The sequence below is a fragment of the Pseudorca crassidens genome, chromosome 14, assembly GCF_039906515.1.
Source record: "Pseudorca crassidens isolate mPseCra1 chromosome 14, mPseCra1.hap1, whole genome shotgun sequence".
Lineage (NCBI taxonomy): Eukaryota > Metazoa > Chordata > Mammalia > Artiodactyla > Delphinidae > Pseudorca > Pseudorca crassidens.
The window spans coordinates 76,968,875-76,988,268 of record NC_090309.1 but is presented as its reverse complement, the minus strand read 5'-3'; the positions used below and the strand labels follow the sequence as shown (position 1 = coordinate 76,988,268).

The 19,394-nt window shown below is 34.3% G+C and overlaps 1 protein-coding gene across 11 annotated transcripts in view; it reads right to left on the bottom strand.

The window, feature by feature from the left end:
- Nucleotides 1–19,394, bottom strand: part of PUM2 (pumilio RNA binding family member 2) — a 92,577-nt gene that overhangs the window by 41,722 nt on the left and 31,461 nt on the right. For 10 of the 11 annotated variants that reach the window (XM_067703617.1, XM_067703618.1, XM_067703616.1 and 7 more), the window contains 7 exons: nucleotides 18,172–18,359; nucleotides 17,439–17,608; nucleotides 14,271–14,541; nucleotides 13,932–14,025; nucleotides 7,107–7,232; nucleotides 4,258–4,400; nucleotides 2,443–2,572 (listed from right to left, as the gene is read on the bottom strand). In XM_067703617.1, coding sequence (XP_067559718.1) covers nucleotides 2,443–2,572; nucleotides 4,258–4,400; nucleotides 7,107–7,232; nucleotides 13,932–14,025; nucleotides 14,271–14,541; nucleotides 17,439–17,608; nucleotides 18,172–18,359 — 1,122 coding nt within the window. Of the gene's footprint in view, nucleotides 1–2,442; nucleotides 2,573–4,257; nucleotides 4,401–7,106; nucleotides 7,233–13,931; nucleotides 14,026–14,270; nucleotides 14,542–17,438; nucleotides 17,609–18,171; nucleotides 18,360–19,394 lie in introns of those variants that run through there. The other variant, XM_067703627.1, reaches the window with a different exon arrangement.

Sequence of the window (19,394 nt, the reverse complement as noted above, 5' to 3'; positions counted from 1 at the left end):
TCCCTAAATTTAATTGCTTTTAATTTTCTCATCACTCCGAAGACAGTCAATGGTTTTTAGACAAATATCGTGTAAAAAGTGGTTTTCTTTTAGGAGTACCAAGATAGAGTTCACTGATGAACAAAACAAAACAAAAAAAGCAATAAAGAGCTTTCTTATAGAATGGAAAGAAGTGAACATAAAACTAAATTTTGAGAAGACCAAAGCTGATAAAATTAATAGCAAAATACCTTGATGTTTTTAGTAAATAAGAACATGAGGTGAATATGAGGAAGAGGAGCAAAGGCATTTATAAGAAATGGGTAATAGGCCCAGCACCAAAAGTCTAAAACAATAAGCAATAAGTTAAAGGGAGAAGCAAATAAACACAGGTCAGAAGCATTCTCTTAAATCAAAATCCTATTTAGAATCTAGTAAGACAGGACTGTTGTACTTCATGACTCTTCTCCCTTTTCTATTTATAGCTAAAACCCAAGAGGAACCCAGAATGGTCTTAGCAGTGGCTTTCATAAACTCCCAGCTCAGTTGTTTTAGCCCTGTTCCATGTCTCTCCACATGCCTACAACTTCTGCTTCACAGTCCATTTCACTAAGGGCTGCTTTTGCCAGGGTCTCTAATCTACAGCAGCTCTGGGAGAGCAGCTTCCATGAAGCAAGTATACAGCTGGGGTAAAAAAGGAAAATAATGAGAATGCCCCCATTCTATTATCATTTGTACTCCAGGGACAGCAATATTAACATCCTTTTTTTCATTCAGTAGGCTAAACAAGATGATAAACTCAGACCTTAGAATTTCAGAGAGAACAGAATGAATGTAATTGATACAGAACTCCTCAAAATAATATACAGAAATATTTAGCAGCATGTAAAAAAAACTCCTCAATCATGTAAGTCAGGATCGTTTCCAATGCATTAAACACATCTCCTAAATGATCTGAATAGAAAATCTATCTACAGTACAATTAATGAAAACTGGAACACGTATTTCATTAATCAGTATAGTTGACTCTTAAACAATGCAGGGCTTGGGGCACCAACCCTCTGTGCAACTGAAAATCTGCAAATAACTTTACAGTTAACCCTCCATATCCAATACTTTGCACCCGCAGGATTGAAACAACCACAGATTGTGTAGTACTATAGTACATATTTATTGAAAAAGATCCACATGTAAGTGGACCCACGCAGTTCAAACCCATGGTTGTTCAAGGGTTAGCTGTAATCTACAGCTGAAGGAGTAACTACTCATATACCGAAAGTGAAAAAATGGCATGCTTGAAAGTGAGTCTTTAGGAATGAAGAGAAATGAAGGAATAGAATGGGAAGTGATGCATTATCTACGGACATTCAAATGTAGCCTTTAAAAACATAACAAGTGCTAATAGATAACTAATAAGAACCTGCTGTATAAAAATAAAATAAAATAAAATTCAAAAGAACCAAACATAACAAGTGCTGCTTCATTAGCTTAAGAAAAATACCTTCCTTCCATCTTCCACTGTTTAATATTAAAGTACTAATTTTGTATTTAGTTTCACAAATTTACTTCACAAAAAATGTACTTTGTTGGCCTTTTCTAAAAGTTGTACTGTGGCAACAGGCAGAAAACTTTAGTAAATGCTGATGCCATTAGGTTATAAAAACCAACAGGTTAAAATACTATATAAATGTGCTAAACAAGACTGAGCAATGTTCTAAGTGGAAAATGTTAGCTGTACACTTTTCAACATTAATTAATTAAATGACTAACTATCCTTGTAAGGCAGAAATGGCAAATAGGTTTTGTTTGACATACCACCTAATGGTTTTATTTCTTAAAGCACTGCATTAAGAATTCTGGGCTGAGGGCTTCCCTCGTGGCGCAGTGGTTGAGAATCTGCCTGCTAATGGAGGGGACACGGGTTCGAGCCCTGGTCTGGGAGGATCCCACATGCTGCGGAGCAACTAGGCCCGTGAGCCACAACTACTGAGCCTGCGTGTCTGGAGCCTGTGCTCCGCAACAAGAGAGGCTGCGATAGTGAGAGGCCCGCGCACTGCGATGAAGAGTGGCCCCCGTTTGCCACAACTAGAAAAAGCCCTCGCACAGAAACGAAGACCCAACACAGCAAAAATAAATACATTTATAAATAAACTCCTACCCCCAACATCTTAAAAAAAAAAAAAAAGAATTCTGGGCTACACTCCACTGGAAAGACGCTTTGATTTACACCATAAACAGACTTAAGAAAAAAAGGTTTTTGAGAATTCTAACACATATTTGCCATCCCTGTCATTGTCTCGCAAGCAATACTGATTTCAACTATTGGCACCTGAGCTGTAAATAATGCATTGCAGGGTAGGCAAGATTTAAAGACATTTCTTGATTTTTCTCACTCCTCAGTGTGAGAATCTACATTTAACATTTTAAGTCTATTCAAATTTCCACAATTAACCAACTATATACCTGGCATGCCGGTAGCAAGACCCTGACCAAAAGCCAAAGTTGGATTTGCTGCTGCAAGTGATTCAGCTTGCTGCCCTTGCTGGCCCTGATTGGGAGTAAGAGGGCGCTGACCTGCTCCAGCACGAAGAACCTACAAAGGACAAACAATTTCCTTAAAAACGAAATTATAAAATAACAAATTTATCTCAGACAACTCTGTATATATCACAGATAGCCTTTGGATATTCTTTGAACATATTTACATTCAATGAAATGTCAGTTTACCATAAAAAAATACAAATAACGTAACACCAAAAACATAATCTATTAAGCAACATGGTAGAGGGTCTTCAGGAACAATTATTTCTAGTATTTGTGCTCTTTAACCTACCAAAGTAGTATTAAAATGAGAGACAGATATTTGGGCGGTGAGAAGGGAATGGCAAAATCTTACATGAAGACAAAAGTTTAAATTTTATTATTTTCTAAGACTGAAAACTCTAAATTAAGTATAATTATTCAATTAGTCTGGTACGAGATTGTGGTGCAGAGTGAAAACTTCAAATCGAACCAAGTTTTCAGAATTCAGAAGCTTTAATTAAAGTGAGTAAAAAGCTGCTTTTTACTGTAAAACCTTAGGGTTAAAAAAGGAACAAAAGATTTCATCAAAAAATGTGAAAACTCTTAAGGCTGGTCAAACTGCTTCGTAATACATAGTTGTTGTAGTGAATATATACACAAGCATGATACACATTAATTTCACAAAGGTAAATACTTAAACAATTCAGGACAAGGGAGATTCATCTTAAATCCATCCGTGTAAGTAAGCATCACGCACAGGTATATGTGATGTTTAGGCAATGTGATATTTTTATCTGCCCAAAGAAGACACAGATTTAAAAAGAATTTATTAAATGGTGCTGTGGTATAATCTACAAGGACTGAGCTAAAGGACAGCTTTAACAGAATATCAATATAGTTTAAAAGAAAATTCAACTGCCAAGTAACACTATACTTGTCATTAAGTTGCTTCTTTGGTATAAATATGATAAATTTGGGGTTTCCCTGGTGGCACAGTGGTTGAGAGTCCACCTGCCGATGCAGGGGACACGGGTTTGTGCCCCGGTCCGGGAAGATTCCACATGCCGCGGAGCGGCTAGGCCTGTGAACCATGGCCGCTGAGCCTGCGCGTCCGGAGCCTGTGCTCCGCAACGGGAGAGGCCACAACAGTGAGAGGACCGCGTACCGAAAAAAAAAAAAAAAGATAAATTTGACAAACAGAATTCTGGAATTTTTATCAGAATTTTTCTTTTACATTTATTTATAAAAATAGTTCCAGAAAAGTGGCTGAAATTTAAAAAAAAAACCTTAAAAATAAACATTTTCTGTTTTAAGAAATCTAACCTTTAGTGAAAATATTTCATCTTTCCTCGCTTAAAAACAAAGTACCCAGTAATCTCCTTTTTCTGGTCAGAAATATATTAAGTTAATATTTAAAATAGCAATTTAAATACCCAGAAGAAAATGAATGACAATTACTTTGACAGAAACATTATGAGCACACTTTAAGAAGTGATGAAAAGAAAATTTAAAACTGCTAGAGATTTCAAGACAGTTTCAATAATAGAAATGTTGAAGTGGAATACAACCAGATCTTTAAGTTCATATATATGACTACTGGAGAAAAAAACCACATAATCAATATTTGTATGCCAACTATATGATAAGTACTGTGCTACATATTGGGGAAAATAAAAAAACACAGATCTTGAATGCAGGGAGCTCATGAAATTTCCAAGACTCTTCAGGTAGTATTTAATGAAGGCGGGCCTATACCTGTTGCTGTCCAGGCTGAGCTTGTGATGCTGCTTGCTGATTTGCTGTGTTGTTTGCCGCAGCTGCAGCCTGCTGCTGAAATAAATTGGCTGGATACACCCCCCACGGAACACCATAATACTGAGGTGGAACCACTGCCGGACCTAAACCCCACATCCCACCCCCCCAAAAAAAATAAAAAAAGTCACTACATTTTATAGATAAATAAGGTTAGTTACCATTAGACCATAAAAAAGGGACAGTGCATAAGACTTAGAGCAGATGTCCTTACAATCCTCTACCCACATACAACTGTCTTCCCTTTTCTCTTTTTCCCAGTTTTACTAGAAAGTCTCACTGAGGTATGGATTATTAAAAAAGAAAGTATTCAGAGGTGACAGCAGTCGTCTTAATGAAAAGATGTGAACTAAACTCAAGAAGACCAATGAACTGACAGGACACTGAACCATCTCTTCAACACCTATTATTGAATGCTAGTTTATGCATTTGATACTGGCAAATAGGAACATTAAACACCATAGAACTATAAGATTTCCTATACTCAACTCAGCATTTTCTTTAAAAAGGAATTTTTAAAATTGAAAACAAAACATTTTTGGCTTTTAATTTGTAATCTATAACATAAAACTAAGGAAAATGTTGGTACTAAGCTTGCTACAACTGTATTTTAATTGTAAACTGTGAATTTTAAAATATTCTTCATATCTGAAACAGAATTAGTTACAATTCTCACAAAACAATTGAAAATCACGTAAAAACAAATGAAACATCAGTGTCTTTATGGTTAGGAAGATGGAACTAGTAAGTTAAGAAAGAACTATGAAATATAATCATGGACATAGACATAAAAAAGCAAACCAGGAAAAACAGAATGAATTCTTGCTCTATTCTACTTTATTCAAGATAAAATTTCATTTCTGGACAGTAAATAGTATCACACAATAAGCCCTGCCATTAAACTAATGATTACGATGTCATGTTTCCTGACTGATACATGTCCCTAAATTCCACTGATATGATTTTAGTATATCTAATGTGTATACTTTAGAAAGTCAAACTCTTGGTTTCACTTTGTTTTGGAAGAAAATAAAGCCCAGTGTAACTGACTCAATCACTAAAATGAAAAGCTTTGAACAGTTTAAAGGTAAAATATATTTCTAAAGATAGTTTAAGCACAATCTACAATGAAGACTCTTAAAATATAGAAAAGGATTTATGAAGAAAGGATACACTGTCAAAACAAAACAAAAGAATCAGACATCCATCTAGAACCTCTCTGTCCAAAAGTAGCCGGAACTCATCTGTGGCTAAACAATTAAAAGCTGGAGAGCCTGAATTAAGATGTGCTGTAAGTATGTAATACACACAGGATTTTGAAGACTTAGCATTAAAAATAAATAAAATATCTATTAATAATTTAAAAAATATTGATTACATGATATACTGAGCTAAATCAAACATACTGAAATTAATTTCATCTGTGGTTTACTTTTATAATGTGGTTACTAGAAAAATCTAAGTTACATTATCTGGCTCACGTTCTATTTCTACTGAACAGTGCTGATCTTAGAAAGCCTAAGTAAGTTCAGAATGCCAGGAATCCTTATCTCAAAACTAATGACCTCTTAAAGTTGCTTCCTTCAGTTCCATAGATTAATGATTTTATGTATGTATGATATACTAGCACTTTACATACTAACATCCAGTTAAATAGTACCAGGAAAGCTCACATCTTTATGGAATCACATGCAGATCTATACCAAATCTACTGAATGTGACAGGTTAGTTTCAGTCTGCTAAGATATCAAACAAGAATTTGAAATTAACATTTTTTTCAGGTCTTAAAGTCCTGAGTATAAAAAAAACGCCTATGAAAAGACTAACTGTTCTGCAGTCACAATAATAAATAACTACCAGAAGTGGATTTAAAATTAATTGATCAGTGATAATTCAGTGAACTTATCAGTGACAGCTTAAAGTTATGAAAAGTTAGCCAATCAACAGACTCAACCCAAGGAACACACTTCTATGGTTGACATCTCCCTCTTCCTGCCTTGGTAACCAACATAAATCATGCTTAAGACAAATTCATTCCTGTCTCTGTAACTAACTCAACATAAAACAACCTTCCCCCCAAATCCTATAGAAGATCAGCAAATCACTCTGCTCAGTAAGACTGTGCCTAACCGGTACACAACTCTCCCTTACTTAAATAAGACATAAATACAGTTTGGTTTAAAAAATTTTTTTTCCCAGCTTTACTGTCATACAACTGACATGTGACATTGTGTACTTTTGGTTTTTACTTCAGATTTTGAGTGGTGGTTATCAGGCTTTGACACTTAATAAGTTCTTTCCACCTCAATCCCACCTTTTTGTCCCTCAGCTTGCCTGCACATTTTAACATTGCTAATTTAACTTTACTTTTTAGATACTCATTCTCTTAAGATCACTGAACCTCTTTACCTTGTACTATCCCTGACCTGGGTATTTATAGCAGCTACCCCCAGTTTATTTTCTGAGAAGTAACTTTATTTGCACTGTCTCTGTGGGTAATGGGATCAGTCACAAGAATAAAGATTTGTGGCTGCTAATGTAAGATTTCTGAGACTATAAAACTAAAATGTAAAACAACTATGTACAGGAGGAAACGAGTTATCCGACTTAGGTTTTCTCCTGTAGCATTACAGTCGAAAAATAAACTAACTCTCTGGAAACTTCAGTTCATTCTGGATAAATGTTTCAGTTTTCTCCTAGAAACTTCAAATTGCCCAAATAGACAAAAATAAAGCTTATCCCCAAATTAAAACTAAATCCATAACAAGCAACAAGTATGAACAGTAAGTTACCTGCTAATGTTGCTGCTGCAGCCAATCCTGCTGCAGTATACGGGTCAGTCCCTGGAGGAGCAGCACTAATAATATATGGATTTGGCACAAATGCAGCTGGAGCAAGGCCTGCTGAGAATACACCAGCTGTATTTTAAAGGGGGAGAAATAATAAATAAAAAAATATGTATGATTTTCTTCATCAGGTTAAAAAAAAAAACATTTCTTCTGAAATTAGGGTTGGTGGGGGAGGAGAGGGTGTATAATGATTCTAATTCTTATTAACTAAGTGACCTTGGGCATGTAATACAACCTGACTCTGGGGTTCTTTGTTTATGAAACTGGTTTATCACCAGTGATTTTTGTTAGAATTAAATATACATGACTGTATAGTACTAGCATATACACACAATAAATGTTTAGAGCTAGAATTGCTATTGTTCAATAGTGGTTTTTCATTCAATCCTTATTAAGCCATACTGTGAGCTAGGGATTCAACACTGAGAGAGACAGATATGATCTACACCCACAAATCACTCCATCTAGTGAGAAAAACAAACAAGTAAGTTGGCAATTAGAATATAGTGTAAGTGCTATATGAGCACAGAAAGTAGGGGTATCCAAGAAGCTTTTGGTAGGATGGAGTGGGGCTGTAGTGTATAAGATAAAACTGGAGTTATAATCAGAATGAAGACTCATGAAGAGTTTCCTGGGTCATGCTAAGTAGTTTGGACTTTATCCTGAAAATAAAACAATGAAGAGTTTTAAGCAGGAGCGTAAACCCACTTCTGAGTCTAATATATGCCAATATAGATTTGGTTAAGGCTAAGAAAGATTTTAAAATATTCATTTGCGGTACTTATTAAAGAAAGAAGAAAACCGCTGGTATTGAGCAGGAATCAGTATGTAGACCTTTTATCATAAGGTACTAAAAAATCACTTTGAAAATGTACTGCGAGAGTTTCCTCTTCTGGAAACTAACTGTGACAAGTACAAGGTAGGGAAATAATTAAAGAGAATGTGTTTAAAGTTAAAGGAGCTCAAAAAGGTTCAAGTTAAAAGATGATGGTGGGGAGATATGGGCATAAAGCAGGTGGACATAAAACAATTTTTTAAAAAGTATTCAAAAGGTACATTTATCTTAAAATCCAGGTCTTAAAATCAAGATTCAGAAACCTAATTTTAACTATATTATAGTGGCTTTCACATTTTGTGACTGTAACCCACAATGTAAAATACATTTCCCTAGTGTCCATATACACACACATGCCACAAACAAAAATCTCAAAAAGATATTTATCCTTATGAGGTTCCAATGCACTCTATTTAATTTTCCTCTTCATTGATTTCTAAATTACTTAATTTTAAGAAATACTGGCCACAAGCTACAATACTGATTTCAAGCCCAGGCATAGCATGGCCATTTGAAAAATCTGCTTTTAGTAAAAAAAAAAAAAAATAAGAATTAAACAGAGGGTTCAACAAAATCCTTGCACTATTTAAAAAATCATTTGCTCCAAGTTGCATTCTTAGCTATGTCCTAGGTCGAAGGTTTCAAGATTTACTTCTGGTTCCTCTACTGTGATTATCTTTATGACAAGAATAAAGATGTATTGATATCCATGTTCTACTCCTATAACTACAAATTGAAAAGTCAGGGCCTAATTTTATATTCTATATTTTTATGATTAAAAAAGATTGCTTTTAAAAAATGAGATACTATTTAAGTATATAACGTGGAAAGCCAAAGTCCTCATGTAACCTTTACTGGCAGGTGGTTTATAGCCTTCTAAAACTTTTTTTTTCAATTTTAGACATGATTTTAACATAGCTCTCTCCATATTTATATTACAAAGCAGATAAAAAGCAGGAAGGTTTCAAATATTTGAAAAACAAGGAATTAGTGTGACCTAACGGATATATATTGAACCTTCTGCCAAAAAAAATGAAGAAAACTTAGTTTAAGCTCACATGATTCACTTAGAAATATTTGCAACAGATTAGACATCAAACCGTATGCTTGTTTGTGTACATATAAATATGTATATGTTTGCATGTATATATACATGTTTTTGAATCTGTGTTTACATATGCACATATGTATAAATGTATACCCTTCTAAATTTTTATATTTATAAACACACACTCATACATTTTATATTACAGGGTATAACGGTACTTTAATATGCTTTTTTCACTTGCCAGTTAACCACAGATCCCTTTCTATGTCAACAGATACCTATCTAATTCATTTTGGGGGGGTGGGGGGTGGGGGTGAGGCGGGGGTGCTGCGTGGCTTGTCGATCTTAGTTCCCCAACCAGGGATGGAACCCTAGCCCTTGGCAGTGAAAGCACGAGTCCTAACCACTAGACCGCCAGGGAATGCCCTAGTTCATTTTTTTTAATAGCTTCATAGTTTTCTATCCCACTACATAGAAGAAACATGATTTAACCAGTCTACTACAGATATATATTTAGATGAGTCACAATTTTTGCTATAAATAGTGCTATTATTCTTTAAGTATAATACAGCATCATCATATCCTCATGAAAATTCACGTAAATGGACAAATATATATAATTTCTTGATCCACATTTCCAGATTACCCTCCAGGAAAGTGGTACCAATTTACATTACTACCATAAGTATATGAGAATACCACTTACACTCCCGCTGAAATAGGATATTATCAAACTTTTTAAAAGTTGTCAACATCAGAAGTAAAATAAAGCATTCAAATTTTTTGGTTTTAATCTATAGTTCTTTGGCTATCAAAGAGAAAAAACATATCAAATCTTTTATACCTTTATTTTTTCTCATTAAAATTTTTAATTCATCAGGAATATGACCCGATTATCTCCAACTTATTCTCCAAAGATATTCTTTTATAATTAGTTTGCAATGTCAAGGTTAAAATTACCCCACCACTGCACCCCAAACATACACACACCCATTTCAGAGTGTTCTTGTTTACTGATCGACTTGTATATTTCTAGGCCAGTGCCACACCGTTTTAATCACTGTGGATAATAATTGTTTTGAAATATGGTTGAGTACGTCCACCTCTCATTTTAGTGTTCTATTAATTTTCCGGTTTCACTTTTCTGAGATAAACATCAAAAGCAAACTTTCAAGTTCAAAACAAAAAAAAAATCCTGTTGGGATTCCAATCAATATATTAAATTCACAACTTAATTTAAGGAGAATTGACCTCTTTACAGTAATGAGTTTCCCCCAAAGGGCATGTGTCCCCATTTATTTAAGCCTTCAGAAAAAGTTTACAGTTTTCTTTACATACACCTTGAACTGATTTAGTTACTCCCTACTCCACCCCACATCCTGATTACTACGTGCTATATTTCAGTGTTCATAAGTTTTATCTTCTGGTTCATTTCCTCCTAGGTGATAGCTAGTTAATTATGAAACCCACCTATGTCTTTTTTTTTTTTTTTTTTACAAGGTTCTGAAATGGTCTGTTTTCACATCATTTTGTTGTTTCAAGACCTCCGATCTTTGATGACTTAAGTCCTTGATCTCTTAATATTCTAAATAAACATTTTAAAGTTCTTTTCAGAACTTTAAAGTTCTCTTATTTCTACATCTTGGGTGTAAATTCTACTGTATGTTATATGACTGCCTTCTGACTGCTCTTTCTTGTTTGCACTGTAATTTCTGTTTTAGATACTATCTTATATGAGATTCTCTTACACTTACTCATCCCAATTGCTAACTACACACCATAAGGTGAAGTCTCCAAACCAAGTCTTTATTAGTGACTTGGGGGTCTAACCCTCCAACCCCAATCCTGGCACTGTGCAGGCCTTCTGCTTATTTATCCCTCTTGCAGCCCGCTACAGGCCTCATAGATTTATTTCCAGTTTACTCCTATGGATCACCTCTCCATTTCCTATCCTACAGAAATTCCCCAGCCATCAAAACAACCCCACGTTTTCTTTTCTCTCTCTCTCTCTCTCTCTCTCCCCCTTTTGAGTGTGGCTCTATATTTTAAAACATAAAATGTATTGTATCTATACCTCTTTCTGGCCCAGTCCATGGGCCAAGTTCTAGCCTGCTACCTATTTTTGTATGAATTAGCTAAGAATAAACATTCTAAAATGGTTGAAAATAATAATTTGTAACAAATGAAAATTATACAAAATTCATATAACAGTGCCCATAGTAAAGTTTTATAGAACACAGTTGTACTCATTTATGTATTGTCTACGACTGCTTTGTGCTATAACAGCAGGGTTGAGTAGCTGTGACTGAAACCATATGGCTTGCAAAATTTAAATATTTACTATCTGGGACTTTATAGAAAAAGTTTGTCAACCCCATTCTAGAATATGCACTGTCTGTTATGGTAGTTATTACCATATATAGCTACTGAGCATTTAAAATGTGACTAGTCTAAACTGAGATCTGCTCAAAGTGGGAAAATGCATACCTGATTTCAAAGACTTTATATGAAGAAGAGAATTTAACATTTCTTATTAGTATATATTGATTATACTTGAAATATTTTGGATATAATGGATTAAATAAAATATTATTCAAACTAATTTCACTTACTTCTTTTTACTTTTTAAAATATAGCTACTAAATAATTTTAAATTCTGTGTGGCACATATTATATTTCTCTTGGGACAGTGCTGTTCTAAATGAACTATCAGCCATCTAAGAGATGACTGAGCAAACCTGGATAAAAGGACTATGATCAACTCTCTCTCTCTATCTCTCTATTTAACTATGGAACAAAGATGAAAAGATGGGATCAATTTTGCTAAGTTACGCTTTCTTAGAAATTTCCATTTTATTCAGGTTTTCAGATTTATTTGCATAGTTTCCCAGATGGCTTCACAAAGTTGTTCTAAGTTGTGCCAAATCTTTAAAGATCACGTAAGAAAGAATGTAAATACTCCAAGGCATTAAAAAAAGGAACATTTCTAAATTATTTTTATGAAGTATACTGATATCAAAACCTAACAAAAAATGCAAAAATGCACACATACAAACTTAAAGACTAACTTCATTATATGTTGAGTTAGAAAAAAATCCTAAATAAAACATCAGCAAATTAAAAGAGCTCATTAAAATAATTATATACAATTCTTCCAAATCCTAAGAACACAGGAATGCTTCAATTATTAGAAAATATCATTCATAAAATTAATTAATACTAATTAAGAGCTTTCATAGATACCAATTTAAAGATATAATGAAAGACAGGAAGGCATTTACAATGATAGCAAAAGATAAAATACCAAAGAACAAACTTATTGAGAAATATGCTAACTTACATGAGAAAAACTTTAAAGCAATCATAAACAACACAGAAGCAGACTTGAACAAAATTAAAGATACACTATGTCCTGGATAAGAATACTTAATGTCATAAAGATGTTGATCTTCCTAAGTTTAAGATTTTAACCTGATCTGGAAGTAAATAAAAGGATTCTAAAGTTCATATGAAAAAGCAAATAAGAACCAAAAATTTAAAACTCCCAAAAGGAAGAGCAATAATGGGTATCTTAGCCTGCCACATATAAATCATACCACAAAGCGTCAAGAAATAAAAAGTGTTGTACTGGCCCACGAGTAGACAGGAGTCAGTACGTTTCTAACAATGAGTAAGAAGTACTGAAGGACAGGGATACAGAAGGCTGAAGAAAACTGGAAAAAACAGGTCCAGAGTGCATGCTGCTATTAGAAGTCATCTAGAAATGTGTGGTCATCTTTGATTAAAACCAAAAATAAAATTTTGGACCTGGAAAGACTTCTTGGATTGACGTAGAACAATACACAATTAAGGGAACAGAACCAACTTAGTATATCCCACCCACTGCCCCCAAACATACTGATGTTGAGAGTGTTCGCAACTTTTCCAACCAGGAAATAAATCAAGGTCAGCCAAAATCAGGTGTAAAAACGGTTCCACGAACATGATAAAATAACGTAAATCTATACACACACATTTACCAATGTCATATACCTGGTTTTGGTATTGTACTATAATTATGTTAAGATGTAGTCATTTAGGGAAAACTGGGTGGGGAACCTCTCTGTACTCTCCTTGCAACCTCATGTGAATCAGTAATTATTTTAAAATAACAACAACAAAAAAAAACCCAAGACACAAAAACACATACTAATGCCTGAACTCTACCAGTAACACATATGTAATTGTAATAATTCACATCATAGTAAAGACTATAAAGGTCAAAGACTAAATAGCTTAATGAATTAAGGAAGAAAATATTCAAAGAAATTTTCTTGGGATTCCTATTTCCAACCCATTTTAAAAATAAACATTCTGACTTGATATGAACACCCATAACAACACTAGAATTTCCAAGTGTTTGATGCTCTCGACTTCACACTGAGAAAAAAACTTATGTGCTCCGACTTCCCAGGCGGTCCAGTGGTTAGGACTCTGCCTTCCAGTGCCGGGGGTGTGGGTTCAATCCCTGGTTGGGGAGCTAAGATCCCACATGCTTCATGGCCAAAAAAACCCCCAAAACATAAAACAGAAGCAATATTGTAACTAATTCAAGAAATACTTTAAAAATGGTCCACATAAAAAAAAAAATCTTTAAAAACAAACTTATGTGCTGACAGTTTTTATCAAGTTATAGATTTTTATTTCACCAAGGACACAAATAAAAGCCAAACTGTTCTTCCCTAATCTTTACTCTTGCCATGTAATCTACTACTGTTTTATCTCAATGAGATGTTTCAAAAGTAATGAAATAACACCATTCAATAAATACGAAAGGAACATTCTAAACACTTTAACACAAGATTTTCTAACAGTGTAATCAAAATGGTAACTTATAAAGACTCACCTATATGTGGCTGCTGAGCTGTGGCTAATGCATATTGCTGCTGTTGAGCTGCAGTTAACTGCTGAACTGTCAGTGCATTAGTCCTCTGAAAGAGCTATTAAGAAAAAAATATTTAATACAAAGATTAGTCTCAGAGCATTTCATTTTTGTTTAGAAAGCTAAGAATAGAATATTATAAAAACATATTTGAATCACTTTTTCAACTACAAGGACATTTTATTCAATAAAACACTAAACGTTCAAGAATACCCCTATTATTTATGTCAATGTCTCATAGCACTTCAGGCTATACTAGTACATAGTCAAGAGGAACTTCTTTAAAGGAGTGGCATGCTTTACCTGCTGCTGGGAGTTGTAGTCGAAAAGGCCTACGGTAGCTCCTGAAGAGTCCATTGGTACCTGATTACCAGGATAGTCAAACTGTAAGGAATCCAGACCAACTTGTTCCATGGCATCTAGATTCTGAGTTTCAGGATTTGAAAATTCTTCAACAAGTGGTTTATTAGCTGTAGGATTAGGAAGAGGCCCCAATCCTTCTGGGGGATTAGTATTGGGGCCCAGGCGCTCAACTACTTCAGTTGGAGAGGCTTGACGACTTCCAGGAGTACGACTATGTAAACAAAACAGAAATGAGTAAAAGTAACAAGTATGTCAAAAGGTGAAATGGGAAAGTAGGAAAATCATGAAAAAACAAATGGTTGTAAAACACAGAGGGCAAATTAGGCACCCTAGGTCACTAACCATTCCACTTTATCAATTTTTTTCTAGCTTCTAGCTTCTAGCTTATCAATTAATCTAGCTTCCTCTTAAGAGCTGACATGGTTTCATTATTTAAATATCATTAGTGACCATTGTCCCCGATTTGAATAGCATAAAGATATAACTCAATTTTACAGATAAGGAAATTTGCTAATACCAAAATTTAAGCTTAGACTACCCAAAACTTTTGTCTCAAATCAGACAAAGTGAATCGTAGGTATGAACAGCAGACTATCAAGTGACAAATATGGGAAGGCTCAAAACCAAAACCCACCTACCATACTCCCATCCTGTCCACCAGCACATAATTTCTCTAACATCTTGCTTAATATTTCAGAAAAAAAAACTGGCCATAAAGAATCATATGGCCTCCATGACTTAAGGGTGTAAAATATACAATATGACAGAAAAGGGCAGTGAACCAAGACAGAAAGCTGACTCCTGATTCTATCTTTAAGTATTATTTTGAGCAAATCATTTCATCTTCCAGGCCTCAGTTTCCTTGCTGAGACTGAAGAGGTGACCTTGTGGTTCCAAATAACAAGAACAAAAAGACTATTTGTGAAAACCTTCTATGAGCGCTGCAAAAACCATCTTTATCATACCAAATTGTTTCAGCTTAAATCATGAGAATAGAAATGTATAACATATTAATCAAAAATTAAGTATGCACATCAATGAAAAATATAATCCTACACACACAAAAAGCAACTTTCCCCACTGACTAGCCTTCTTAATTTTCTGAAGAAATTTATTAACATTGGACTAAATTTTAAGCACTGACTCTTCTCTTTTTATCAATATCCTTCACAGTCTAAACTTTATTTTCACTTTATTTCTTGACATAATCCTCATTTACAGTCTCTTTCCTTCTACAGAAATATTTTATATAAGATCCTTTCCCTCACAAGAAACAAGTCTGTTCTGGAACCATCAGTTCATAGTATATTCAAATATACGTACATTAAATAAATGGCAATAACTATTTTACCTGGCTTTCAACGTCAGTTGTTACACCTGTGTAACTGACCCCAACCTTCAGGTGCTTCACACTGGGATAAATTTGCTAACTTGTACAGAACGTTTCACAAAGCAATTGCTTAATTACAAGAATTGTTTTCCGGATATTTAGGCAGACTTACATTTTATTTCAAAATTAACCATTGTCCTTGCAACATCAGAAGAAATTTCAAACTCCTTTCCCCTTTATCCACACCTAATTTTTCATATGAATAATCCCAAGGCTTGTTTTTCATTCAGAATATAGGGGAAGAAAAAAATAAAACTGAAAGGGTCCTCTTTAAAATCAGCCAATTAAAAAAAAGAAAGAAAGCCTGCTATAGTTCATTCCTTTCAGTTCTACTCCAATAATATATATGTTGATGATGTATCAGTTAATGTACATAATAATGTGTTGCCATAATGACCATATGACCACAGCTATTAGTTTGAAATGGTTTTATATTGTTGAAGACAATATTGTATCTGAAACATTTTATAAGCAATTTTAAACACATACCCCAAACTTAAACAGAATAAAATTAGAATGCTATTGAATGTAAAGTTCATATTAATATGAAGAAGTATAGCCTCTCATACAAAACAACTCTAACAGCAAAAAGTAGAGGATACAATAGAAAAAAGTCATTATGCTATGAGTGGTGCTATTTTCTTGCTATAGTTAATGGTGTATTAACACTTCAATTATAAATGTATACTCTGCAGGTTTATAGTCAACTCAGTTTTAAATGCGTATCCTTGACTAAAACATAGATTAAGTAATAGCAGAAGCGCAAAATCAGAATTAGGTCCTAAAACAAACTGAATAGCATTAATTTCTTGTCAAAAGAGGTTTACTGGTTTTGGATGCTTTTTTGCATTTAGAACAGATAGAAACGGCACTGTTTTTAAGAAGCATTGTTAGTCTGCTTTTGATAATTAAAGGCAATAAATGTAAACATGTACCTACAACTAACTGATATTCCATGGTTCACAAGATCACAAAGAAACAGCTTATTTTCAGGTATAGGCCCCAAAGCATCTGACTACTGAAGTATAAAGTATAGGAAATCAGTATGAAGAAACAACTCCCTGTATGAAGAAACAACACCCTAATATTTAGATAAATGTGCACTGTCTAATCCAAGTCCAAAGCTTAGAAGAAAAGAAACAATTATTTGTCATAAAGAGACAATAAAAAATCTGGAACTGAACTTAAATTCTGAACTTAAAACTAATTTTGGAAGTCTCTAATATGTTCCCCCCCTTCCTAATTTCAGCAAGATTAAGTATTAGCACAAACTCAGAGTAAAAGGGGGGATAGGAGATACAACACAGGGATAGAAGGAAGAGGAAACTACAGAAAGGTGCTCAAGAGCAAACCCAAGAAGAGTTTGCCAAGAAAAATCACAGATTAAACCTAAAATTCACTAAATTTTAGCAGGGAGAAAACAGTTAAAATTTAGACTACCATATTAGCAGAAAGGTAACGGCAGCTTCTAACATTATTCCTTCAATGGAATGCATCTGTTTTAGAGACTTTTAAAGAATTGTTTTCTTAAAAAATGGCACATAATCATTAACTAATATTCCTTACAAAAAATTTTAAATCTTCCTCCAGATTAATACAAGGTACAAAGGGAAATAAAAAAAACCAAAATTGGAAAAATGTCTACATCAGTCACATCACCTAGTAGCAATAATCCCTAAAGAGATATGCTTTTCTTCTCGAGAAAGTTAAAATCTTACTTAAAATCTTTGCAATCGGCATCCATTCCATTTGGCAAACCTCTGCCATTTATTTTAGAATCATCATCATCTCCTTGTTTAAGATCTCTGTTTTGGTCCTCCTCAAATGGAGAAGCCTTGCCTTTTTGATCTCCTTTCTCAGGTCCATCTGTTTCAGCATCTCTAGTGCCCTGAGGAAAAAGAATCTGTTTGATTCTGAATATTTAATAGAACACAAAAAAAGGCACCATGAGGTGACCTAAAACTATACTATAGTGCATGTAAACAATAAAAACATTGAATCTTATTTTAATTTCATAGTCAACTAATTTACAAAAGGCCAAAAAAATTGAGTACAAACCAGTGATTTATAACAGAAGGGCTAAGGCAACCTTAACTATAGCGGTGCTGGAAAAGCAGTAACACCACAAATGAGATAAAAATTCTACTTAATGCATAGATGATTTTGTTTTTTAATTTTCATATCAAGTACTACCATGAATATGCAATTTTAATCTTACAAATTTTGTTTTTTAATTAATATGGGTTTTTTTGGTAACATGGTTAAGATTAGAAATATTCCCAGTGGTTCTACCACTTCATGTATTTCAAGTGGCCAAGACAAGAAAACAAGAGCACCAATAGCTATGAAGTTTCCTTTAGTTCTAGGAAGGGCCAGAAAAAGAAACTGGCTTAAAGACAACCAAATAACCATCAAGCAATTTAAAAACCTTTCTTTACTCAAAATACTTACAAAAGTTCCCTTCCTAAATCGAGAATCCAATTTATCAGCAGGAGAAGAACTTAATACATATTCTACCATGCTCACACCAAGGCCTCCACTTTCTGATCGCGGAGACAATATTGCATTTACTTCACTGTTTCCATGAAAACCCTGTCCAGATCTTCTCTGTACCATAATAGGCTGGGACATTGAATGGTCTGTTTGGAAGAAAGAACACAATTACAAATTTGTACTTTTAAGCTAACAAAATGTATTTACATGAATTTATATACTAAAGTAAGAAAAATCAGCATATTGTTTTATTTTGAATATTACTGTCATCTTTATAAAAAGATCTTCAGTCTGTTGAGACTCACTGGCCTGGGCACATTTCTTGAGAATACAGATTAAGAAAGCCATTTGCTAAAAAGCAGGTAAAAGCCTATGTGAAGAACAGTCAAACCCAAAGGTCAATGGAGACAGAAACTAATTTGACATCTCCACTGCCTGTAAGTATCTTATCAAAAAGTTCTAAACAATTCAAAACAAAAAACTTTAGAGATAAAACCTGAAATAAAAGTAACTTCTAAACTGGCAGAGGCCCTCCTCAAGCTCAGTTACGTACTGGACAGATTCAGAACACACGGCTGTACTGCTATAAGCACAAATGACTAAGTTTAGAAAAACCAGTAATATCACAAAATTTTCTATTCTTTTTTTTTTTTCGGTACGCGGGCTTGTCACTGCTGTGGCCTCTCCCGTTGCGGAGCACAGGCTCCGGACGCGCAGGCCCAATGGCCATGGCTCCCGGGCCCAGCCGCAGAGGATCCTCCCGGACCAGGGCACGAACCCATGTCTCCTGCATTGGCAGGCGGACTCCCAAGCACTGCGCCACCAGGGAAGCCCAGAATTTTCTATTCTTGGTGTATCACTTAAGATTTTTTAAAAAACACCTTCTAGTCTAAAAGTTTTCCATTTATTTTTTAAAAAAAATTCATCCATATGGTACGAATACATTTTCTACATATTTTTGTGACAAAAAGAAAAAGCAATACTTAAGATCTGAAAGCAAGGAAGATACAAACATAATAAAACATCTGAGGAAGAGTCACATAGATTTGCAGAAAAAATTTTTAAAAAGGAACCAATAAGCCACTATTTATATCTGGCTCACATGTGAACACGTACCATACTAAATATTAGGCATCATCCTTAAAGGGCTGAACTATCATAGAGGTATACTCACTCATCAT